The sequence below is a fragment of the Myiozetetes cayanensis genome, unplaced genomic scaffold (genome assembly GCF_022539395.1).
Source record: "Myiozetetes cayanensis isolate MyiCay16 unplaced genomic scaffold, myiCay2020 scf14, whole genome shotgun sequence".
In the NCBI taxonomy this organism is placed as follows: domain Eukaryota; kingdom Metazoa; phylum Chordata; class Aves; order Passeriformes; family Tyrannidae; genus Myiozetetes; species Myiozetetes cayanensis.
This window is the reverse complement of record NW_026087048.1, coordinates 10476562-10501987: the sequence shown is the minus strand read 5'-3', so window position 1 is coordinate 10501987 and position 25426 is coordinate 10476562. Positions and strand designations below refer to the sequence as shown.

The following is a 25426-nucleotide window of genomic DNA, read 5'->3' as shown; positions in this document are numbered from 1 at the left end:
AATCAGATTATGAAGGAGATATGAAAGGTATTTTTCTCAATATGCAAAAGAAGCATCTCTGTAACACTTTCTGCCCACTTAATCAGAGGGAAGAAACCTCTGAAATTATAAGATGGTATACACAATAGTATTGGATTGTTTGGTAATACTACATTTGTATGTACTTCTGACTCTTAGAATTTAAATACCCATCAATAGAGTGCCTACAACACTTTTTCAAATCTATCAGTTTGTTAAAACATCACAGGAAACTAAATAATACAATTGCCTCAGTTTCCTGGGCGCTGCTGCAGATCAAGAAGCATCAATCACATTATCAATTTCTGTACAAAAATGGAAAGATACCATCTAAAGTTTGTGCAAACACTTACGTTCTTGTGCTGCATCCCTCCCTCTTAAAGCACATTTAAAAAAACTTGCAAAAGTTCTAATTCTCTATTCAGAAATTTTATTTGCAAATATTCTACCGTTCGAATGTGACTCGAATCCTCTCCTCACTTCCAGAATGAAATTTATCATCCTTTTCATTGAAATACATCTCAACACACAGTTCTTCAAAATCATGGAGTTTCTTCTGATCTTCTTCTGTCAGGAAGAGTTCTAAAGAGAGATGAAACAGTTATGCTACATATGTAGGGAAGTTGTACAAGTGCTGAAAACTAATAGTCAAAACACTACAAAGGGTGTTTAAAAAACATCCTTAAAAGACACCTTAGAAAAGCCAAAAGAAAACAAAAAACAAAAAGACCCCACCAGGGTGCCACCTAAGACCCTTGCTGTCTCACTGACAGAAACAAGTTCAAGGTAAAAGATTTACAATAAAATAAAATCAAAGTAGTAATTCTGACAGGATCTGTGCACAATATTATCATTTCTTACATTCATTCCTTACATTCATACCCTTCAATCCCTTTTTCTCTGAGGCACAAGCTAGATTCCTTAGCTGGATTTTATTCTCTGTGGAACTCCTCATTAAATTTTTTTTTAAGTTTCAAAGAAGTTTTCAGGAAGAAAAATAAAAATCTTCTCCATTAACAGAACAGGAAATCAAATCTCTTTGGTTTTTTGTTTTTGTCATAAGTCAGTTTAACTGGAGGTTTTTAGGGACTGTGCATTTATACCTTTCATAAAAGCATTGTGACTGAACAGAATTAGATTCTTAACCAATATCAGAAAAACGAAAAATTAAGACCCACTTCAACTCTCTCCAAAATCTCCACTATAACCAAGTACACAGCACTTTCTGAACAGTTTGCTTTACCCATATCAAAAAAGGTACTGCGATTTTCTGGACAATAACTGTTCATACTTGGCCCATCTGAAGCCTTGTCTGTCTGTCTTCTTTTACAAATACAGCAGAAGAGGGAGGCCATGTGGCTGAGAATGATCAGCGGCGGAGGCAGAACAGGTTTTTCGTGGTAGGCCATAATGAAATGATAGCGCTGATACTTCCACACAATGTTTGAAATTGCCTTGACTTGTAAATACACGTTGCTGAAAGGGAACAGAACAATGTTAACACACCAAGGTGGGTTTGGGGGGCTGGGGGAGAGGTGTTGGTGTGTGTTCAGTGGTTGTTGGGGGGTTTTGTAGCTCTGTGATAACAACCTTGAATTCTGAAGTCATTTAAGTAAGAGACAAAAGCATGAACTTGTTTTTTGCTTCAAAATTATTTGGGTGGAAGTTGGAAACACATTCAAGAAAACACCATGATCTAAAGCAAGGAGAGGGTTAAAAATTTTTCCCTTCTGGTAACACCTCAGTACTTTTACTCAGAAATAAATCACATTGAGATCAAGTTTCAAGTTTGAGGAACAAAAAGAAAATTTTTGTTTCTAACTAAACCCAGATTTTTATATCAGACCACATCAATTCTGCAGTCTGCCATTCTCCAGTGTTCGTGAGCTGCTTATGCCCATAAATCAAACACTTGCAGAGAACTATAAAAGGCAATTAATACAATTTAATACAATTGAACTCAACCAACTAGAGAACACTAAATGAATTTAGGAACAACAGTCAATACAAAGACAAAGAAACAATATTGTTTGTTTTCTAACAAAGTGAAGTTACAAAATGCTTTCAATTTTTCTTAAACTTCTGATTCCTGTTGTGTCACAGATCACTCAGTTCCTTAACTTAGCCATGGGCTTGCAGTGAGGAGGAGACAAAAAACACACTTAGAAGCTGAAAAAACTGGGATTGCTTTGAACTGGCATCAGTTCTTCTCATCTTGTCATCTTATTGTAATAAAATATAAACTTCTCAAATTATTAGCAAAAATTACCAATTATCCATATACTTACTTGAAAAATGCAATAAGGAGATTAACCATGATTATGTACTGTACAAAGAGGTAGACAGCTTGAAGAAATGGGGTCAACCATGTTCCTGGGCCACAGAGATGAGCAACTTTTTCATCAGAATTATTTGCACATACTGTGTTGGGAAAAAAAGGATACAGAGAAGATATGTACGTTTTTTAGAACTCCCAGCAGGTAGAGATACAGAAAAAAAAAAATGGTCACAAAGTTCGTAACAACCATCATGCACTGGTTCTGCAATTCAAAATGTCTCCATGCATTTAGGACATGGGAGAAAAACACCAAAATATCTGATTATTACTACGGTATGATCATATTATCAGATTTTTTTAAAAAGCAGAGTACACCACCACAGCCAAAACGGCATGACAGCTGTGGGGGAGGATTCCAGGATCTTGCTATGAACAACCTTGTGAGAAACTGTGATTACAAAGAGTTTCCATTCTAAGCCATTCAAGCTTTAGAAAGGATAAGAAGAAGTCAGGTCAAGAAGTTACAGAGCTGCAACCCACAAAGAGGAGACAATCCAATGAATGGAACCAATGTCAACAGCAGCAGCCATTTCACTTCAGAACGTTGGAATTCTGTAAGATCTTGAGTAGATCTTATCTGAGTAAGTTTTCTCTTTACTTGTCTCAAAATTGCAATGTCTTACCATCAATTTCATAGGCATACACTTCTCCAAAAATCATCCAGTATGGATGGAACACAATATCTCGAGCAAGAGTCCAAGAGGGTGCCTCATCAGGATACAATATTGCCTTCCTGGGAACCCCAAAACTGAGTAGTACAAGGGCCATAATCACCACAATGTAAAACATGTTGGCCACCTATCAACACAGAAAAAGTCAGTTAATCCACGAGGTCACTACTGTGATTTCACACCTTGAAACACTTTTACAGTGACAGTGTACACTTGACAAATTCTAAGAATTACATACGGAAAAAAGTCCAGGACGCTTATGTTTCAGTCAGAAATTTTTGTTAAATAACAAAACCTGTTAGAAAACCCACACAATTGTTGGGGTTTTTTCCCTGTCCTTTCTTAGAGCTTACTTAGTATCCCTGGCCAAAGGCAATTGAATATATTTCCTATATAACTCAAATAACTATTATGTGCCTGAGTAGAATCTGACAAAGAGAAACATTCCTTCCTAAATGTACTGAACAGCTGCACAAAACCCAGCAGTAGTTTTCCAAAGGCTGGAACACAGATCCTATGCCTCTTGCAAGAAATCCAAGTGAGGTATGAGCAACTTGATGCCCTCATTTTTAAGGAATGACAAGTTCAACTTTTTAGGAACTGTTTTGTCGAGGGAAGAAACATAAAAACCCTTTCCACCTTCATTTATACAGCACTGAAGACTTAACATATGTTTTAATATTTACAAGAACTACTGACAGTAGAGATAGGTTATTTAATTTTAAATTTAAACAATCTGAGCATTTTTTAAGTTGATAAGACAAGAACAGGGCCATGATCTATTCCCAATTTTCCACAGCACAAAACTTTAGGTGCTTTAGGACACAAAACAAGTCAAAGTCCTGCCCTAAGGAGCACAAAGGTTAGAAATAAATCTCAGACCCAAAAGGGAAGCAATGCTAGCTGAGCCAAGAAAAAGGCTTCATCATAGTCATTTAAGTCTCTGACAGCTAAGAACGAAACAGAACAGAGGAGAAAGATTTGCCACTTTCTTAAAATTCTGTGACAGAGAAAGTTACATAATAAAAGAAGCCTTCTAATCAGTACTCCTTTTGAAACGCTTAAGTGATCTTCCAGTGAGCTAATTCTGCACACCGAGTTGTTAACATTTTACACCAGGACAAGCAACATTTTGCTAAATAAAACTATGAGAGAAACTGTAAATGGATGCAGCAAAGAAAACAAATTTCAGTTGGTAAAAAAAACCAAACCAAACCAAAAAAAAACCCCAAAAAACCAAAACAAAAAACCCAACCAACCAACCAACCAACCAAAAAAAAAACAGTAACAAAAGTACTTACCATTTTCCCAATCATCATAACATAAGGTCCAGCCTGCTGATTTACAGCTAGAAAATCCAGTAATCGCACATACCAAAAAATTATATTGAGACAGTATGTTATTCTTCCAGCAACAAAGACATAATTTTCTCTGTAAGTGTTTTCTCCAAAATTCCCCTTTGCTCCAAATCTTAATGCAAACCCGATGAAGAAAGTGACAATGGCAACTGTGTCACTGATATTGAAGTAATCACTGAACCACACTTTGATCTTCTGATTAATCTTCCCAGCCTCTGACATAAAAATCTAGGGAGGAAAAAAAAAAATAAAGGTCAGGACTGCTCATATTTATTGCACAGGGACCAACAGAGAAACGTATAAATCACTGATATTTTTGTACTTGCAAAAATAAAATATCTATTCAAATGGATAATTCTATGCACTGAGAAATCAAAGCCAGTGTTTAACTGTGTCAGCTTCACAACAAGGAGAGGAGAATGCAAGTTTCACTCTTTCGAAACAATTTAGGAAGAAATTTGGAGTTTGGTGGGTTTTGGTGTTTTTATTTCTTTTGAGGAGGATACTGTTGCAAAAATGAGCCCTACTACCTGCCCTTCAGTTGGGCCTGAGGTACCAGATTAAAGAACTAACTTTCTTTTTCCCATTTAAAAATGCTTTTAAAAATCCTCAAGAGTCTCTTGTTGACTGGGAATGTTGTAGTTATGATCTCTATCCTGTCTCAGTAAAGCTTTTTTTTTGTTTTGATATCTTGCTCATGGCACAGTGGTAGAGTCTGATTGGCGCTAATAAATAAATACACATTTCACCTGTCAGAAAAGTAAGGTTGTTTATTGCATTGCAACTTGTTGGCAGGGAGTTACAGAATCAAAAAAAGCAGCAATCAGCTGGGGAGGGTGGGGTAGTGATGTGTTTTAACCAAAGAAATCTGACCAGCATGTCATTGCCAGTTTCTTAATATTTAGGAAGAAAAACCTGCCTTGTTTTACAGTCCTCCATCTCCAGCCTATACCAAAGTTTAAGATAAATATATTACATCACATACCCTGATCTTGGGTTCTTTTCCTTACAGAATCATAGTTTCAAGCATACTGTTTTACAAAAAAACTAAAATCCCAGACTGTTCCAGGCATACCTCACGGATTTTCTCGATTGCCGATGTGAAAATGTAAGCAATAACAATCCACTCCTGAACAGATGGCAATTCTTCCATCTTTACCAGAACCACAAACGTGTAGAGCATGAGGAATCCTAAATATGCCAACTAAAAAACACAAATAAAATATTATACATATAATTACTGAGGGGCTCTTTATAGATGTGCATGGAATCTTTTGATGTGGTACATAATAAAAGCTTCAAATAGGATTACAGGACTGTATTTACCCCTTTAAACAGCCAAGGGAATAGAAACATTTTCATCTTAGAAGAGGAAAAAGAGTTGTAACAAGCTATTTATTGTTAGCAAAGCTTTGCTCTTATTACAGCTATTTTCCTTTAGTATAAATTCTACCATTTCTATTACAGTAATTGAAACAAAGCCGTGCATGAACACTTCAGCCTAATAAATGGTTACAGAACTCCTGCTGGTAACTGATGAAATTAATTACTCAGACCAGAATAAAAACGTTCATGCTAATTACTCTCTTAGCTTTAAAAAAAAAAAAAAAAAATAAAAAGGTATTTCCAAAGCCAACATCATGAACTTCAAAAAAACCCCAAACCACAGGGCATGTGCATATGCAGTTCTTCAAAATCAAGTACTTGTCATTTCCAGCTTAGCAAGGTAAGGAGGTTTTTTGGTTTGGTTTTTTTTTTTTTTTTTTTTTTTTTTTGGAAAGTGCTTAAACCTTTGATTCAGTCAGAGTTACATGCCGGGAAAAGATCCAAAAAAACCTGTGTTACATTTTCAAATGAAATACACACCACACAGAAAAAAACTCACCGTATTAAACCAAAACTTCACAATTGGGGCATGATAAAATGCATAAAACTTCTGTGTGATTGGGAGCCTTTTAGGTTTTGCTGGAGTCTCCATATCATGCTTTTCCAAAGAACTGTCCAAGATCTTTACTTCTTTAAAAACCTCCTAAAATGAAAGGACTGTTAACTTCACACACAGAAACACGTGCCTTTTGACACTCATTTCAACTCTTGCTTTGACTTAAAAACGTAACTATTTAAGGTAGGAATATTGCTTTAATACCTCGCCCTGCCCCACATTACCATAGGTATTTCATCTGCTACAGTCTGGAAGTTGATTTCACTGTCATCCATTGCCATTTGATGCGCATCTTGAGACTGAGGAATGTGTGACATTTCAGCCTTGGTCTTATATTCCAACAGCAGTATAGCAGGAGGGAGTAAAATACTCAGTATCACCTGGAAAAGATGAAGACTAAGTGCAAATAGTTCACAGCTACATTAAAGTACCAGAATACACCAACACACAGAATATCCTCTGAAAATATATAATTTAAATTTCACTTGCTTTGTTACTCAGGGGGAAAAATGTAGAAAATAATTAGTTGTTACTACTTGTACATACACTAAAGAGCCTAAGATGACACATTCAGAGTGTTTCTTGACTTGAAGATAGAGGAAATGGGAAAAAACTAACAAATACCAAAACTAAAAGCCACTAGAAAGAATCTACTCCAAGACTGAAGATAGAGATGTTGTGTTCACACTCTGTTCTTTAATCCACTCCCAGAAACTCTGGAGCTGTGTACAGTTAAGGTGTATTTTAAAATGCATACACAAGGTTGTGATTTGCAGGGGGAGACAGGAGTGGTGTGTGTTTGGTTTTGGGTTGTTTTTTCAATTTATGGCAGAAAAACGGGCTAAGGTATAGATGAAGAGAGTAAGTGAAAGCTACTTACTGTCATTAGCATGTTACAAAGCAAGCAAGAAAATGGTTAATCAGTTATCAAACCAGATTTTAGTAGGTCACAAGTTAAATGATGCTTGTAGATATTTTGTAGGAAGGTTTCATTCCATTATATTTCTAGCAACTATGAGGTTTTGGCACACCATCTCAAAGAAATATGCAACTCCCATTTTGGTTCAATTGATCTACATCACAAAGGCCACCACTGGAAAACCTGTCCCCGATTTGCCTACCCTTGTTTTGTTCCGTGCCCTGCTTTTGCTCAGTTCCTCCAAAATAGAAATTATGTGCTCCCTGTAAAAAGCCAAAATGCACAAAACTACAGTCTTACAGCGGGTTTTCTGTCTGTTAAGGTTTGTTACTACTTTGGTTTTTAGTAGTGGATTAGTATTCACATGATCTCTTTAAGCCTCTGATTAAAGGCTACTTGCCTGGTTTTTGCCTTCTATATTTCTGTACCTTATTTGAAAAGATAATAGAGTGTCAAAAGAAGAGTTTACAACAAATACTTCCAGTTTTGATTATGTTACAGGAGACTGGTTTACAGGATTTATTAATGCAAGCTATAGTTGTGGAAGCTTTATACCAATAGCATTTAAACACACACTTTCCTTCCCTTTAAACATAAACTCCACTGACCCTTTTTACACCAATAAACTGAGACAACACTTACTTTGTACCACGAATTCTTCCTCATGTTCAGCCTTCCCATCCACATATCCGATAACAACATCTGTGTACAGGTGTGTGCTACGAAGGGACGGAGCCTGGATGACACTGCCAGCTTCAGACAAGTGGAGTTACTCCAGTTCTTAAGCTCATAGGTTAATAATTTCATGGCCATAGTCTCGTCTTGTCGGAAGGACTGTTCTAACAGCTCGACTGCCAGTTGGCCAAACTCACTAGAATGAAGAAAAACCAACAAAACAAAGTATAGTACCTAGAGAAAATGACCCTGAGTTTGGCGTAAATTTTCCTGTACAAATTCCCAATAGCACAACTTGGAGGGGCATTATTTGTCCCTTCTATGCAGATACATTGTAATTTGTAACTATAACACATCAATCTGTGGTTTCCATTAAAAACATATGCATGCTACAAACAGCTATTAAAACATGCACAGAAATTACACAGAAGTAAATGGCACATTCATTGTTCTTTTAATTCAACTATAAATAAAAACTTGTAAGAGCTTTCAAGAGAGAGCAATATCTAATATAAAACTTCTACGAGAGTGCCACTCAAACTTTTTTTGCACAAAGGAATTGTCTTCAAGTGCGGTAATAGAACAGTTTGTTTTGTTCATATGTAGTCCACTACTTTTATTGCAAAGGCCAAGGAAATATTTTGAACCATATAAATGTAATTTACTTGGAATACTGCTTCAGTTCTTCTGAAGTGTCATCAACAAGGTCACTTTGTTTTGCTTCATATGCCATTGAACGATACACTTTGCAAGCAACCAGAGCTTTTGCCATGGACTCCTCGCCGTGCTGCCAGAAAAACAGGGCCATTTTCTGCCTCTTCATTAACACCGCCCACAACAGCAGCTCGTTGAGAGGATAAGCAAAACGTCTCGTTTCAGGATCATCTATGTCTACTATTTCATCTTTGGTTCTTTTCTTTTTTCCCTCTTCTGCACCAGTGTCAATCTTTAAAACAAAAGCAGGAAGTTACATTTGTAAGTCTCTATACTCAGTCGTTGCATAAACTCGAAATAAAATGCTGAGTGATCCAAAACCAAATTATATATAATTATAAAAAGAAAAAAAGAATTTCTGAAGACTTGAAAAGCAGCTGGAACTTCTGTTTGAGAACTTCAGTTGAGTCCAAATCATTTTAATAACTGTGAGACTGAGTTACTTTGAATTACAGATGAAAAGAAAAGCAGTAACTAATATACCTACATACAAATGAGGAAACTCATGGAAACTGCTTACAGTCGTAATACATGGTTAAATCTTACTCTGAATCTACTGAGTTCCCTCACCTCACTGCTAGAACTGTGTCAAAGATAAGCTTTTTGGTCCCTAACGTATCAAAGCTTACCCAGAACTGTACTGAAAGAGAAACACTCTTTACACAATCCAGTAAAACAGCTACCATTTAGAAACAAAGTACAAAAGCGAGGTTGAAATTCCAGCTTTACCGAACTCAGCTCAATTGCTGCTGCTCACATTTCAGTGAGCACCTGGATTTCAACCAGGCTTTTCAATCTTAGCTGCTTGAAATAAGCCCCCACCGTGTTCCCCACAGTTGCATACCTTTGGTTTGTATGGCTGTGCTGTCTTGATGAAATGATTATGGCGCATTTTTTCCTTCTTGTCTGCCCTGTTACCAAAAGACTCGTGGCTTTTACACATCTGAGGAGTGGCACTTGAAGGATTTCGACTAGATCTCTGTTACAGGGAGAAGGAGAAGGTGTCTGGTTACTGAAACATTGATGAACTTATATGGTGGCACAGCCAGAATCTTCACTGGATATTTAACATGGTTTCTTGTTTGTTTTCATTATTTTTAAGAAGTCACCAAATAGGCAGTTACACTTGTTGTTTAGTGCAGCTTACACAAGCAGCTAAGGTGTCTGCATCCCAAGCCCTGTATAATCTGCATGTTTAGTGCCCATTCTTCCCCTGTGAGTAGGAAAAGAGGGAATCACAGAGAAGGAATAAGGATGTGCTGGAATAACGAGCAGGACAACAAAACCTTTTGTTTGCCCTCAATCCGAAACCAGCTCTGAGCTGCCCTCACAGGCCTTACTACTGCCTTGAAAAGAACTAGTCCATTGACAAAGAGGAACAAAACAACATGGATCAAATTTTTCTCCCAAAACACATATAGATTTGGGGGTTTTTAATTGAGAATACACATCCCTGTTACCCCTCTGCCACATACCCGATTGTTCCCACTGAGACTGTTGTAAATCGCTCTGAAGCGTTTCCTTGTGTAGGTGCATCTATAGGTGCCTCCCATCAGATATTCAATAACCAGTCCCACATCAATCAGGTTGATTTTATATCCTGGAGGAAGATTTCCCTAGGAATACAAAAGGTATCTTTTAGTTTTTCAAATTATAATTTTAAGCTTGCTTAGAGTGTTTCTACATGTTCTATCACGGCTCTAAAAAATAAAAACAAAATAAAATTTCATTATATGAAAAAAAAAACCACATCAAGACAAAAATGAAAAAGCATCTACATAGCTCAATAGTTATTATTTTCAAAAAAAGACCAGGTTATAACTTCTGTTCTATACACATCTCCCTTAGTATGTTTATTCCCTTGGGGGCAGGGGGGAGACACTGGTTTTTTTGTCTATTGTTTTAACAAAAGTACTCCTAGTTGAGTATCAGCTTTCCATCCCCCCCAAGAAGGAAAATTTTCAAAAGGAAGATGAAGACAACATTCTTCAGGTTTAACATCATTCAGGTAGCAGAGCATCAAGAATAAAACAGCAAGTATTGTAAACAACAAAATGTCTGAAGAGGTAACTTATTACTTACAATAAAACCTAATTACTAAACTACAGATTAAATGGATAGTCAAATACAAGAAATAATAATAAAACTACCATTGCTGGTTTGACAGATTTGTATATTTACAGCTTACCTGTTTGACATCCCGAACAAGGTGAAAGAGTGTTGGGTTAGTTGGGCCTTGTTTCTTTACAAAAAAAGAGAGGAGAAAAGTTTGGAATAAGAAATTCACATGCAAGGGGCAACACAAGAAAATTACAGTACAAGCCAAATACTTTTGCATGTTGGCTCAAATAAAAAATCCCTAGCTTTTAAACAAACAGAAATGCAACAGATGCAAATATATCACAGCACTGTAGCAGCTATAGACTATTTCTTTCTTTGCTGCATTTTACTTCAGTTTTAGTTTGAGGTATAATATTACACCCATGGTTTGTCCAAAAAATTAAAAAGGTGGGGAAAAAACCAACTAAACAATAAAATCCCAACAAAACCAGAACACAAAAAGCAGAACGAATTTCCAGGAATGCAGACTGATACTCATGTTTATGGTATTGTAGGATCCGTAGGAAAAGCTCCCTTACATTTTAAATTTTAGTCTGAAGATTTCCCCTTTTCACTAAAGTGGGTTTTAATTTCTTCTCTGATTTTCTGTGAGTGCATGAACTGCTACATATATAGACATACAGTTAGCCCCATCTCCCACACAGAACTCTATCAAAAGCACATCAAGTGTGTAAAAGTAATGCCATAGTATTTAATTTTTATTTAAATATTTAATTAATTTAATTAAGTAATTGAATTTAATTACTTCTTTTTAAATAATTAAAAATACAATTAATAAAAAACCCTTATCCATGGGCTCCTTTACAGAGCTCTGTTGGCTCAAGAATTAAGTTTTTTTTTTTTATTTTATTTTCAAAAGCAGATAATGAGACTGTCAATGCAAGTCTAAGCCGTATTTGTGTACTATTCCTCAGTACATGTGTACAACTACATTAGCTAATTTTTGGTGGAGCACTTAAGTGTTATATAAAACCACCTTGAAATTCTTAACATCTGGAGTAACAAATTTTTTTAAAGTAATATTTATAAACATGCAGGTTCACAAATTAAAACTATTTTTACAACTATTTAGATGAAGTTAACTGCTATAGACAGAACTCATCCTATGAAGAAGCCCTATAGATCTCATATTTTGTGCACAAGTTTCACCCATTTTTCTCTTGTTCTCTTCCCTATTGCTGGGGAGTTGTTTCAGGAGTTCCACAACGGGGCTGCAAGAACCCTTCAGCCTGGTGCACACAACCCAGTATGCAACACGCTGAGCAACTAAAAAGCTGTTCTAAAAGTAGCTTAAAGAGTAACCATTTACTTACTGTGTTATAAAGTTCTTCCAGCCTGGGAATTGTAAGAAATTTGTGCATGCTTACTCCATTTTCAATCAGAAGTTTCACAAATGCAACTCTATCCATCACAAGAGCATCCAACATAGCCTGTTCCAGGGAGCCAACCTACAACAAATAAGTAACAGGGTAGAGCCTGGAGAGAGCCAGTAAAACAGGGCACCACAAAAGTGCACTTGGATGGCATGTCAATCTCATTCATTTACAGGGCTGTAGAAACTTTAACATGTCTATAAAGGTGTCAGCTTTGGTTCAAAATATCCCCTGAATTTCACACAATTGCAGGATGAATGTTCTGAAGAGTTCAACTGTTTCCCAGGTATCTCCTAGTGAGACAGTACATGGGAATAAACAGACATTCAGTTTAACATAGTTAAGTTGTTCCCATCGATTGATATCAGATAAAACACAAAGATAAAAACACCTAAAGTACAATTTGCTTCAAAGAAAAACGGTTGGAACCATCAATTCAGTCAATAAGCCTTACAGTACATACTTGTAACTGCACACTCAATAAGTTTGTCTTTTATTTTTACAGTAGTTTTTAAACTAATTTTCAAACTGCAAGAAACAGACATTTCATCCCTCCCTCGAAAGACACTGCAGTGCTCCCAATAGTGCATTTTAGTAGATGCTGCTTAAGAACTTTCTATGGCCATGCAGTTGCAAGGAATAAAGAGCATCTGACTAACCTGAATTCAGCTTCCACCTTTTGAAATGTCTTTGCTCTGCTAGTTATTCAGGAGACTTAGCACATTCCTAAAATTTTTGAACCATTTTCAAATACATAACAGCAAACCAGCTGTAAGACTATGCAGTATGCACAAATAAATGTGTCAGTATCCTACAGTCTCTCTCTCTACAAAAGTCAAAAGATTCATTCTTTACAGTAAATTGTGCTTCTCTTTTAGAAATTATCATAATTATCATTCTGCTTAATCCAGACCAATACATACCAGCCATTGTTGCCCATAAACAAAAACGTGATTTTTGGCTATGTCAACTCTGTCCCACGCAAGTGTAAGAACAAGCTGGTCAAATGCAGATGCATTCGTGCCTTTAGAAGCAAACACATTGAAGAAAACATAAAATTAATTAAAATACAAGCTAATAAACATTCTTGCTTCCTAAAAAGACCAAATCAAGCAGTCCACTACAAAGTTATACACCATATTTTATCATTTATGTCATGTGACAGTATTACACAATGAGAAAACATAATAAATGCTTTTTTTGTTTAAAAACTAAAGATTCCTGTTGGCTATAGTATTGCATAAATAATCCATCATATGAAGACTAAACAATAATAGCTGGAGGTTCCAAATGCTCTTAAAATTAAGTCTCACCTTTTAACAATGCTGTAAGTATTGCAACATCAATGTCCTGGTGTTCGTCTGACCCAATATGAAAAACTGTAATCTGTCCGAAAGGGAAAAATGAGGAAAACATATTTTGAAGTTATTTTCGGGCAAAGGTGATTAGCTCCAGTCTTTTCTAATCTATTTCAATTCCTGACATAAAAGACACCTTGTCTTTGATGCAATTTCAGCCTGCTACGCTTGATTTAAGCATTTAGCATGCACTCTTTGTTTTGTTTTCCTAACTGGGTGCCACACAAGACAATCCATTACAGGTGGAAGAAGAAGGCAGAGCACAAATCCTTCACACTCTTCAATCAATTTAAACATCTCTTCCTACTGTGATTACAACACTCTCGTCTATAACACAGTACCCTGTTCACCTCTCCAGTTCATTCTAGATTGAGATTAACCTGCCAGCAACATGTTTAGTTGAATATGGTAATTTTAAACCAGTATAATATGATGTCTAAACAAGACACTAGTCCCTGAACTACATATAAAATTCTATGAAGTGATTTTGTTTTATATATGTAGCAATAGTACACTTTTGTTAGTAGTCATAGCTAAAAACATACAAAAAAAAAAAAAAAGGAAACAAGAAATTATACAATGTATCCCTAACTGCATGTACCCTGCATAGAAAATTTTATGGCAAGATCTACTTACAAGTTCTTTTTTTTTCATGCATTCCATCAGTGTCTGAAACAAATGAACTGCTTCACTTTGACCAAAGTTAAATGTCTTTTTGATGGTTGAAATGATTTCAGGCTCAGCACCCTCAGGAACATTCCTGAGATCGAAACAAACAAACAAACAGGAAAGCAATTGTTTTATACATGAACAGGAAGAACAACAACGCATTTAATTAATTTCAACATGTCCATTCAAAGTCCTGCTATCTATAAGGTTATCACTGTTTCTGTGGCAAAACCTTGAGTAACCTTTAGAAAGTATAGGTAGTATAGGTTGCTTAATCTACGATTTTCTGCTACTGCCTTATAAAAGTAACTCAACTTTCTCTCCCATTCCTTTCCATATTGAGTTCTGAGATACTCTCAACTAAAAGATTCAGACACTCACTTCTCTGAATAATACCTGCTTCTGATCTTACCATGGGCAGAGTTGTTTGGTTTACAGCTACATCAGACCTCTCCTGTCTGAGGCAGCCTCTGCAACCAGCACCCAGTATGTTCAAGGATTTGTACAAAGCTGACAACTAACTAGGAATCACTAAGTATTGTGGAGCCTGACCACATCCCTCTTATTATTTGAAACGACACTTGAAATAGCCGAGTGTTTTCTGCACCAAACAGGAAAAACTCCTGTACAAATTCATTAGGAAATGATCTCAAAACCTGTCTATGTGTGACAGACAGTTTGGCTGGCAGTGCTGGGACTTACCCTCCCTCCTCTGTTTGCTTGTGAACATAGGCCAGTATGTCTGCAGCTCTGCCAGTTCCTTCACACACCACCACCGGCACCGGGGGACTTTCCTGAAGGAAGTCTAAAACTGTCAGGATGACATTGGGGCCCCCCTCGAACACAAGTGCCACCACAGGCACACCTTGGCCAATCCCTGCAAAGTTGCAAATAAGTAATGAAATCCAGACAATGTTGTAGCTGTATAGGAAATGCTAAGATCAATTTTACACATTTAATAAATCAAGTTTACCCTTCCATTGAATAAAAATTAAAATGCTGCCTGCCAGGCATGTTAACTGCTGTTAATGCATGGTTTCAAGCACTTTTATACTTCAGGCAGGGAAAAATGCACTGCAAAGCTGGTAAATACATTGGAATACAGTCTACAGAACAGAGGATATCCTTCACAGAAATATTAAGAAACTAATGCAGAAACTGAAAAATTTTTCTTCGTGGAACTCCTAACTTCCCACAAATAGTTTTCAAATATGACAACACATATACAGTTTGAACACAGGAAACATTGCAAAAGCATTCCTAGAAGAGTCAAACACATGTTGCTCCATGATCGGGAAAACACCCAAAAATAAGTCATGGCTTCTTTGCACAAACAGATGATGTTTTACAAACTCAATTGCCCTATTGTGAAACTGCAGATGAATGGTATCAAAACCATTAATCAATCAGACCAGTAAGGTCTGACAACATACCTGAACAGACTTACACTTGCTTTACCAAAGTAAACAGACAACTTTATTCAAAAGACTCTCTTCACTGGTCCCAGACAAACCATAAATCTACCAGCAATCTCTAAGGCCCAAAGCAGCTGTCCAAATTTGCCAATTCAGACTCTAAACATACACAAAAGACTTAATTTTTCTACTTTGTCATTCAGATGTTTAGAGGCAAGTACCTTTTTCATTAAAGCACAGTAACACTCAACCCTCAGGCAGCAGAATTACTTACTTGCATGGATCCGTTGCAAATTAATAGTTTTTTCCAGTTCTCTTCGCAATTTAACTTCTGCTCCATACTTTCCAACTGTTCCATCATCCACCAGAATGAAATGGGAATGGAGGTTATTTAGGACGTTTAGTTTACTTAATGGATTTAACAAGGTTTGATACGGAGCAACCACCTAAGTATAAGCACACAACAACGTCTTTTACTTGTGGAGATCGATACTTGTTTCTGTGAAACTTCTCGCCTAGACACAAGAACTGGTGGCTCAACGAGAAGCACTGACACATAAAAGCCTGCCTTGGGTCAGGATACACCAGCAGCTGTAGCTCTGAACTTTGTGCAGGGAAGCAGATAATGATATCACTAAAGGAAGCTGTTCTGAGGGAAAACAGAGAAAAGGTCCTTTGAAAAGATGCCTTTGGGGAAAACTTCTGACTTCTCTGGCAAACAGTAGCACTGAAGACTCCACATCAAAATTTTTCAACTTAACACCCTCTCTAAATGTGAATTCTCTGTAATACTTTAACATTTTTGTATTTTGAGTCAATATCAGTAGAGGAGGGGAAAAAAAAGGATTAAATACTTAAGAACAAGCTCCTCCTGTAGCACGTTTGCATTTTGCAACTTGTTTACCCATAATGATCTTGCATAAGCCACAGATGTCAGTGTACCTTCACAACAAAGCAAGTATTCCAATGATGCAAAGCAAGGGAAAAAAACATGCTTGAGCAGATTTGTCAAAAAACACGTCAGGTAAATCGTTATTTCAGTTAGGTAATTCATCCTTACGTCTCTTCCAACAAGGTCGTTTCTGTTTTCAATCACTCCCCACGGAGCAATCCCAATAGTGCAAATCTTTCGAGATGATCTGGAAGCATGTTCTCTTAGAGCATCCCCAACATGTTTTGCAACACCTGTTTGTGCATAAAAAGATTCCAATGGATTGAATGCTGCATCTTACTAAGAAATACAACTGTTTTATTTAGGTAACTGGACCTTTAAGTGTTTCAATTTGGTAATTGGGCCTTTAAGGATCTGGGCACTTATTTGTCACACTACCAAAGAAAACAACATCATACCACATCTACTAGAAGGAAACAAAATAATTCAACAAAATAAAAATTAGCCTAGTCAGAGTTTACAGTACATTACTGTACTTGTTTTTAATCATATTAAGGTTTTCCTCTTGTGATTTCAAAACCAAAAACTAGAAAACAAACAACCAAACAAAACAAAGCCCAAAACCCAAGCCCTCCCCAAAACTTTATTTCTCTTTGCAAGACAAAACAGCAGCCCACTTCCAACTACACATGCTCAAAATTTATTTTTAATTTCCCCTGACCAAGCTCACTCAAATTTACTTTGCTCTAAGAGGAAGTTGTGCATCCATTAAATCTTTTGGTTCTTACAGACCGTAATCCAGTTAACTGTGCACATTCTTTAGCAGTCCTTTACCTGTGTTCACTCCTCCAGTTATAATCCAGGCTCCTGTTGTCACTGCAGCTTTGATAAGACCTTTGCCAAGCAACTGTTTGATGCGTGGGTGAAGCTCGAATTTCTGCATGCCCCCGTGTACAGAGATAACAAGCTTTGGCAACTCCATCTGCCATTCTTTAAGCATCAGTTGCAGAATAGCTTCAGGTTTAGTGTCATATGACAGTCGCACATACTGCGGGCACAAGAAGAGAGTTTAAAGGTTCCAAGGTGTGAAAAGCAGAACCAGGGCATATTTCAGGAGGTATTATCCTATTCCTGGCTATGGAAAATGCAATTTACTTCCTCAAAACACAGCAGCTGCAATAAATGAGCAAGCTTCCTTCATGTCCTTTAGAGTTGAGGACAAGACAGTTAACAGTTTGGAAAGCAAGTTTTGGACAAGGAACGACTACAGAAGGATCCTGGTGTTCCATCCTACTGGCACAGGGACTTGGAAAAATGAGCCTTCATGAGGGCACTGGATTATCTCTAAATTAGATGAAATTCAAAAGCATTTATAAAAGTTCTGCCATCTACTGGGGAAAGGATTTCATGTCCCCTGCAAGGACTTTTTCAGACAGTTGCTTGTTTTTCCTCCCCTGTTCCTGGTGGGAAGAAAACCTACATTTTTTAATAGAAAACTTCAAAACTGGCAGCTTTTTAACTTGCCATCTTCAACAGCATAAGATTAGGTAGATGGATGATTAGCTAAAATACTGCCACATCTTCAATACAAGCTATTCAATAGAGGAAGTATGCAGAAATTAAACCTTTTCTGAATCAAGTTCTAAATAAAAAACCACCACTACTCCATTTAACTGGTTTGAGCAACCCCACTTGCACTCTGCAGAAGGAGTGTGGGCAGCTGCTATTTCTGTGCTCCTACAAAAGGGTTCACAGCAATTTTAAGCTATACTAAGAGTACAGAGGAACTCACACACTGCTATTACCAACATGAAAGAACTCTGCTAAGGGCCCTTCCCACTTCAGAGATGATCTGAGCTACAGCACTGGACTGTCCTTGGGGTTCTGCAGGAAGAACACACCTCCCTCAAAAGCACTTCAGTTTTGCCACAGGAGCCACCCGGTACAAGAACCCCTCGTAGCCTACAATTGCACAAGCATTTCAATGATTTCTACCACAACCAGAGATCCTTCACAAAATGGCTGTGAAGAATCTGTCAGAATTTCCAGTTTTCGAGCCTCTCCAGTACATGTGCACTTGTGAATTAAGAACTGGTTTCCAAAGTTTTGATTTATTGGTATCCTTGCTTTTAATTAACCCCCTCTCCCAAACAACTTAGTTATTCTGATCAGCACGACTGTGCTTTAATGGCTTTAGAAAAATCTACTAATGAAGCATATTCTGCATCTGTCCTTAATTTTAAATAATTTCTTTCAGATTCTGAAAATTATGAATAGAGGGTTAAGACTGCAGATATTACTTAACAGGTCCTATAAAAATCTAACAGTGTTGTTATGCTGTATTTTCATGAAGTCTAAAATGGTAACAATTAATTCTTAATGCAATGTTTTGTTGAAGTGTTTATGAATTCTTATTACCATTTGCAATTTGAAGTTAAGCCTGTACCTGACTACAACTAATCCTGATAAATCTGAGCAACTTCAGCTACGAAAAACTAATTTTTACAAATGAAAACGAGAAATAATTCGGATCACAATAAAAAAACACTAGCACAGGAGAAGGAACTGGCTTGTCACAAAATGGGTGATAACATTTCAGCCTACAATTTCAGAAGTTAAATGAAGCATCCAGAATATCAATGTAGTTGGAGTAACAAAAAAAAAAAAAAAATACAAACAACAAAACTTCATACGTGCCTTAGCCCTGTAAGAATGAGATCCCCCTTGAAAGTTGATGACACCATAAGCATCAGTAGGGGTCTGTTCCGTGTGTTTTTCCACTGACCACTCCTCTATTTCCTGATTACTGTTTTCACCCAGCTTCACATCCGAGTATTTCATCGCCAGGCTCGCAGTAAAACAAGCGTGTTGTCTGACCAAGCGGCCGCAGCAGCACCTGCACCCAACCACACCACGCACAGCACTTCAGTAAATACCACTATTGGAAAATAAAAGAAAGGAACTTCTCTTGTCTGTAACAGAAATAGATTAGATTCAGAAAGCAAAGATTCTAAATATTAGAAAACCTCTTTTCCAGAGCTGGCCTTGTTGCCATAAATATTAATGGCAATAAGTAATTACAATACATATTATTATGCAAATTATTGAAGCTCACTGAGATAGCAAGCTGCAGGCCAGAAAAAACTGGCTCTTTGAAGTCAAAAAATTTATATAATATTCATAAATTTGTGATCTACTTATTGCAGACAGTTCTTTAAACATTAGTTAAATTTATTTTATGTCTAACCTTTCACCAACTTGTCACGCACATTATTGATCAAAACTTATAAAAACTCTATTATGAAAGCACTTATTTAATGGAAAAATATTCACAAATATTTTAATTACAAAGAACTCTTACCTGACAAGTTGCTGACAAATCTGACATCCTGGAAGGCATCTGTAAGAAAAGTTTTAAAGATGTGCGTTAAGTTCAGTTTAAATTTCAAGGGTAGGGGAAAGAGGGACACGGATGGGATGGGACACACAACCAACTCACACAACTTTCTGTGCTTACAGAAAGGTTACTGAACAAAAGAGAACTCCAATAAATGGAAAAACATGATGCCTAAATTTGTCCATTTTCAACAAGGTAACTTGGCTGTATTTTATACGGTAGTGTCTTTACATACAGTTCATTATGTAATTTCTCTCCTCTTCCATCTAAACAGTTTCCATGTTTTCCTGCTAACAGCTTTCTTCACATCTAAAATTAGCATAGCAGATAAATTTGCATCACTGCTTTCATAAGCAGCTGTCAACCAATTATGCTTAAGAGCCAGCATGCAAAAGTGCACAAATACAGATGTCAGACAGAAGTCTTCAGTTTTATTCAGAAGTTGTGCATAAACAATTTTTAATTTTGTCCACTGTAAAAGCTACGTTATTAATCATTTATGTTTTTAATACTGACCTGTAGCTTTAGATCTTCTCTAAAAATTATTGAATTATAATTGTCTATACTAAAAGCTAAATATCCTCAACACATACCAAATAATCCTGTCTACATTTGATTAATTTATGAATAACTCACAAACACTGAGGAATTCACCAAACAGGAGGTGATTTTTAGAAACTGAAGGATAGAACCTGATGGGAAAGTTTTAAAGTCCCTTCTAAGCTACAAACAGGTTAAAGTAAAAGGGCAAGTGTTGAAGACCATTTTGTTCCTTGTTAAATGCTCTGGAAATTTTAACAGCTTCCTAATTACTTGGGTTTCATTTGCAAATTTTCCATGTTCTACAATCATGGCTATAAATTCTAAAAGCTCCTCGTGTCACATGGTTTCAAGGAAGGTGGTGAATTATTTACAAAAACTTAAAATTTCTACAGTGTTTATTAAATTCTTTTTCTGTTTAAAAACAAAGTTCTTAAATGAAAAATAATACTCTGCCCCAACAGAACAAAAGAGATTCGTAAGGTTTTTTATGGAAAAGACTGAAATAGAAGTTTTCTCAACTTCAGAAGAAAAGGTTTCTCAGCTGCTCTCAAATACATGAAGCTTAAAAATCCTGATCATGAAAGCATGAACTCAAGACAGTATTTCTTACAGACAAAGCTGTTAGTCCAATACTCTTAACAATATTGACTTTTTTAATTTAAAAGAGCAGCGATGAGTTCTTGCATCATTTCATGTTTACCTGTGGGGGTCTTTTGAACTTGGTATAATGTACACACACTCCCTCTTGGTGAAAGTATTTTCTATCCAGGATTTCTGGGACTGAAAAACAAAAAGCAAAACAGCATTCAAAAATACAAATCATAAGCCTTTGCAATGAAAAATGCTGCTTAAGGAAACAAGAGTTAGAATATGAGGGGTTTGCTGTCACAAAAACCTTTAAACCGTATTTGACCCTACAAAAATATCTCACATCTCTCCAGGAGATAATCAGAATCATTATGTAACTTATACACAACTCCCTTAAAATCCAGAGCACTGTTTTTCAAAGCTAACATTCAAATAGCAAAAACTTTTAATATGCAAATAAAGATGCACACAAAAAAAATTAACATACACTGGTGACCTATCTTGCTAAGAAAAATAATCAGCTAATTTTTTAAAATTAATTGCACTACACTGAGATAACAGTAATTTCATCTTTTTCCCTCTTTAATAAGTAGAATTTTAATCTTGAAATTGTGGGTAAGGAAGCTTTCTAACAACACTGGTAATCTTTTCTAGTAGCCATAAATTAGTCATAACCTTCTTTCTTCATCAAAATACTTTTCATTACAGTAAACAAAATTAATTGGCATCTCTGAACTGTGTTTTAAGCTTAGACTTGAAACACGCTCTGAAACATGAAATCAAGGATGTTCACTACTTCAAATGCTTCCCTATTCAAATAGCTGGACATGGATTTCATTTCAGTTGCTTTACACAGCCCCATTAACATTATCTTGCATGATAATCTTAAGATTACATGTTAAGCAATATCCAAGTGTACAACATCTAGGTCAAGTTTCAGCAATACATTGGGAAAGGAACTCAGACAATGATTTTTAGTATTTAAAAACATGAAAAATCCTGGAATGCTAATTTGCATGTTATACAATGTTGCTTTAAATCCTTATTAAGATTACGTTAAAATTAATTCATTGCTAACAGCAATGTTCTACATTTACGTTTTACCTTTAGAAAAATTTGATAAATTTCTTACTTGTTCTATTTACAACAAGGGGAAAAAAGACTGACAGATATTATTCACAGGTATCTGAGCATGGGGTTTGTGGAAACTATGAAGAAATTAGGATTTTATTTTTTTTCAAATCTATTAAAAGAGAAGATTCAGTGAAGATGGATATGTTTTTCACTCAGTGCAACTTTATCAGTTTATTATCAGAGAAATTATTACAAGAATGTACCAGCTAGTTTTAATATAGGCCCCTGGAAAACTGCTCCTTGACTGCCCACCCTCTTTCAAAACAGTTCCCAGACTCAGCAGATCTCTCCCACATTATTCATCATGATCACCTTCCAATATCTTGTTTTAGTGAATTTGACTATGAATCTGACAAGACAGCAGAAAACTGCTGCTCCAGATTCTGTCTTCACATTAAGAAGGCCACCAGTTCCCCTCAGGAGGAGGGAAAGTTGAAGGGTAAAGGTCCATCCTTCGACAGAAAGGAGAAGAAAGAGATGCTCAAGGCACTGGGAAGAATCATGACAGGGAAAACCAGCTGTAAACAACACAATGAGCACTCACACAACTTATTTTACATTTAAAGTAACACTTTAAACACCTGGAATAAGTAGCCAAGGTCATTGTTTGCTACTGTCCTACCTCCTTTCCCTATACATAGGAATAAATACTGTTGCAAAAGAGAAAGAATGCCTAGCAAGGGAAAAGCAGGATATTAGACATTACATGCAAAAATGGTGTTACGAAGGATTCCATTACATTTATGGTGCTTTTCCCACTTTTTGTTTGTTGGAGGGGTTTTTGTGTGGGTTTTTTTTTTTCCCCTTCTCCTTTGAAACAGATCAAAGTGACTGACTCTCAGGACACTTGTGAGAGAGATCTCTTCCTCTGCTGTCCTCAACATTCAGCTTGAATCTTTCGGTAGCATCTCCTCAGTTCTTTGGTAATAAAAGAGAAGAGCATCACCTTCCACAAAGGAGCTGGGTATTTCCTAGGACACCAGTGCCTCACATGAGCTGGGCACCAAATGGCTTCCTTTCTTCTCTGCCTTTATCAGATGATTAGCAATGCTATAAATGTGTACATGTACATTTATTTGTACATCATACTCCACGTCTATTTTTACATATAGTAGGTAGTCCAAATTTTTAGCTTCCTCCTCTCATAACTTTTCTTAACACTGTTGAGCCTTAGCCCTTGTGATGTGAATCCCAGTTCTGGAAGCTGCTTTCTGCTGAGTCCCCACTGTTTACACAAGTATTTTTGTACTTCATTTCTTAAAACCGAGTTTTGCTTTAAAGCTGCAGTAGTTTGAGCTCACATATGAACTCTGCAAGATCCTCCAGAATATAAAAAGATAAAGAAGAGTAATTTAATACTTAGATGTTTAAGCCAGCTGGCTAAAACCATACCTTCGAGCAAGATATCTTAGGCATAACATGCTAGATGTTAAAATCCAAAGAATATAAACCACAAGCAATTGCGTCAATTGCTCCACACAATATTGTTTTATTATTAAGTGGTGATCAAAGCTGGGGACAAGGAACAATGTGCAACACCACTTTTCATAATAAACAGTTCTGAAAATAAAAAAAAAAATTAAAAACCCACAAAACAACCAAGCATTCGTTAATTTTTCTCTTAAAGAATGTGAGTTTTAACCACTTGTCAAGGATTTCTCTCTATTCTTCAGCAGTAAAAATATTTTCAGTACAGCACTACTACATCTGTGCTATTTATGTAGAGGAGGCTCTAAAACGTTAATAAAACATACTTGGACCTTGTCATTTGGTAAAATTAGACTCTCAGTAGAAGGATGCCTGTCTGCTAATTAATCTTTACTGCAGGACAGTAAGTGAGAGATACTTCTCATAAACAGGTAAAAATCACATTAAAAATATGGGATGTATTGCCCTCCATGTAAATAAGAACTATTATTACATAATGTTCCTGTGATGATCAGAAACAGGAAGACGACATGAGGACACTGTTAAGGATAAATTAGTTGCAGCAATTACCTCTAAGAAATACTTCCTTATCAGCTAAAGACTAAGTTAAAATAGGAGATCAAGTGAGAAGTCCAAAATCAATATGTGAGTTATCAGACTGTTTCAGAAAAATTGCCTATTCTTATTAAAGCTTTTCATCATCTGTACAGGATACACAACTGCACCTCTCAAACTCTGCTTCCAGTAGCGGGGGAGCCCTGCTGAGTGCTCTGTTTTCCCAGTGTATTTTTAGAAGGTGTACTTTACACCACAGTTATGGGCAACACAGGTCAGGGGCCTTTCAGCAAAAAGCACAAGTAATATCAACATATAGGGAGCTATTTTACAACTGTTTACTGCATTTTCTTTCAAAACTGCACTTGTGGAAAAAACCTTAGCTTTTCAAAGTCTCTCATATGCGTTTTTCATCTCTTAAGCTAAATAAAAGTTAAGACTTACAGGAAAAATTTTGATACAATTATTATTACTCCAGAACTACTTTCACTTTTTCCTACAGGGGAGTTACCTACAAAAATTTGAGCACATTAAGACCTCTGAGCAATCAGCGTTGGCAGGACCTTGTCTACACACAAAATAATCCTTCAATTTTACTTTTTTGGAAGGTGTACTACAGTTCCTACTAACTCCTCATCCCCAAGTGGCTCAGCCTTTAAGCTGTAGACGGTTATGCAAGAGATCTCCTGGTTGTACTGACTTCTGAGCAGACACCGTGTCTTTCAGTACTCCTGAAAGAACTTCAAGAAGCAAAGAGCACACAGATTTGATTCAATAATCTAGAAGAGATATACCCACCTTGGGATTGTGATTCAAGGAAATGCTTTACACTATTTCAAATAAATCCGTTCCCTCTTAACAGTTTCACAAATGCTGAAATAATTTTAATTGCCATTTGAAACAAAACTTACACAAACATTTAGTGAAATGCAAGCTCAAGGGAATGTGCCCAACCACTTTTGAGTTCTGGAAGTACACAAATGTCAAGATAATCCCATGGCCTTTTCCAGCAGCTGGGAGTTTGACCATAGCCATTATTAGCTGGTTTTGATTCAGCAATAGCTTTAGCACTCCAAAGCCCCGATAACAGAAATTACCTAAGAAATTCCTGCTGCAGATGCAGATGTTACCTTTACTGAAATTCAGAATGGGTAACTTTAGCAAGGCTCTTCATAGAATGAAACTTTTACCACAAACTATCATTTAGGGTTTTGCATATAGTAGGTTACAAAAAAAAAAAAAACCAATCAAAGTACAGTATGAGATCAGATCTCAGGAAAAAAAAAAAACAACCACTCCCCCCTTCAGCTCACTTGAG

The 25426-nt window shown here is 36.5% G+C and overlaps 1 protein-coding gene across 2 annotated transcripts in view; it reads right to left on the bottom strand.

Moving 5' to 3' along the window:
• The window catches only part of TRPM7 (transient receptor potential cation channel subfamily M member 7), a 54707-nt gene that overhangs the window by 12995 nt on the left and 16286 nt on the right, over positions 1–25426 (bottom strand). For both annotated transcript variants that reach the window (XM_050309948.1, XM_050309950.1), the window contains exons 2-25: positions 21104–21183; positions 19825–19863; positions 19161–19359; positions 17298–17511; positions 16632–16756; positions 15846–16017; positions 14859–15033; positions 14124–14247; positions 13443–13515; positions 13053–13153; positions 12070–12204; positions 10824–10877; positions 10111–10251; positions 9480–9614; positions 8587–8867; positions 7889–8117; positions 6552–6707; positions 6271–6414; positions 5461–5589; positions 4329–4613; positions 2980–3154; positions 2307–2439; positions 1310–1494; positions 468–600 (exon numbers count right to left, since the gene is read on the bottom strand). In XM_050309948.1, the coding sequence (XP_050165905.1) occupies positions 468–600; positions 1310–1494; positions 2307–2439; positions 2980–3154; positions 4329–4613; positions 5461–5589; positions 6271–6414; positions 6552–6707; positions 7889–8117; positions 8587–8867; positions 9480–9614; positions 10111–10251; positions 10824–10877; positions 12070–12204; positions 13053–13153; positions 13443–13515; positions 14124–14247; positions 14859–15033; positions 15846–16017; positions 16632–16756; positions 17298–17511; positions 19161–19359; positions 19825–19863; positions 21104–21183 (3617 nt within the window). The remainder of the gene's footprint in view (positions 1–467; positions 601–1309; positions 1495–2306; positions 2440–2979; positions 3155–4328; positions 4614–5460; positions 5590–6270; positions 6415–6551; positions 6708–7888; positions 8118–8586; positions 8868–9479; positions 9615–10110; positions 10252–10823; positions 10878–12069; positions 12205–13052; positions 13154–13442; positions 13516–14123; positions 14248–14858; positions 15034–15845; positions 16018–16631; positions 16757–17297; positions 17512–19160; positions 19360–19824; positions 19864–21103; positions 21184–25426) is intronic.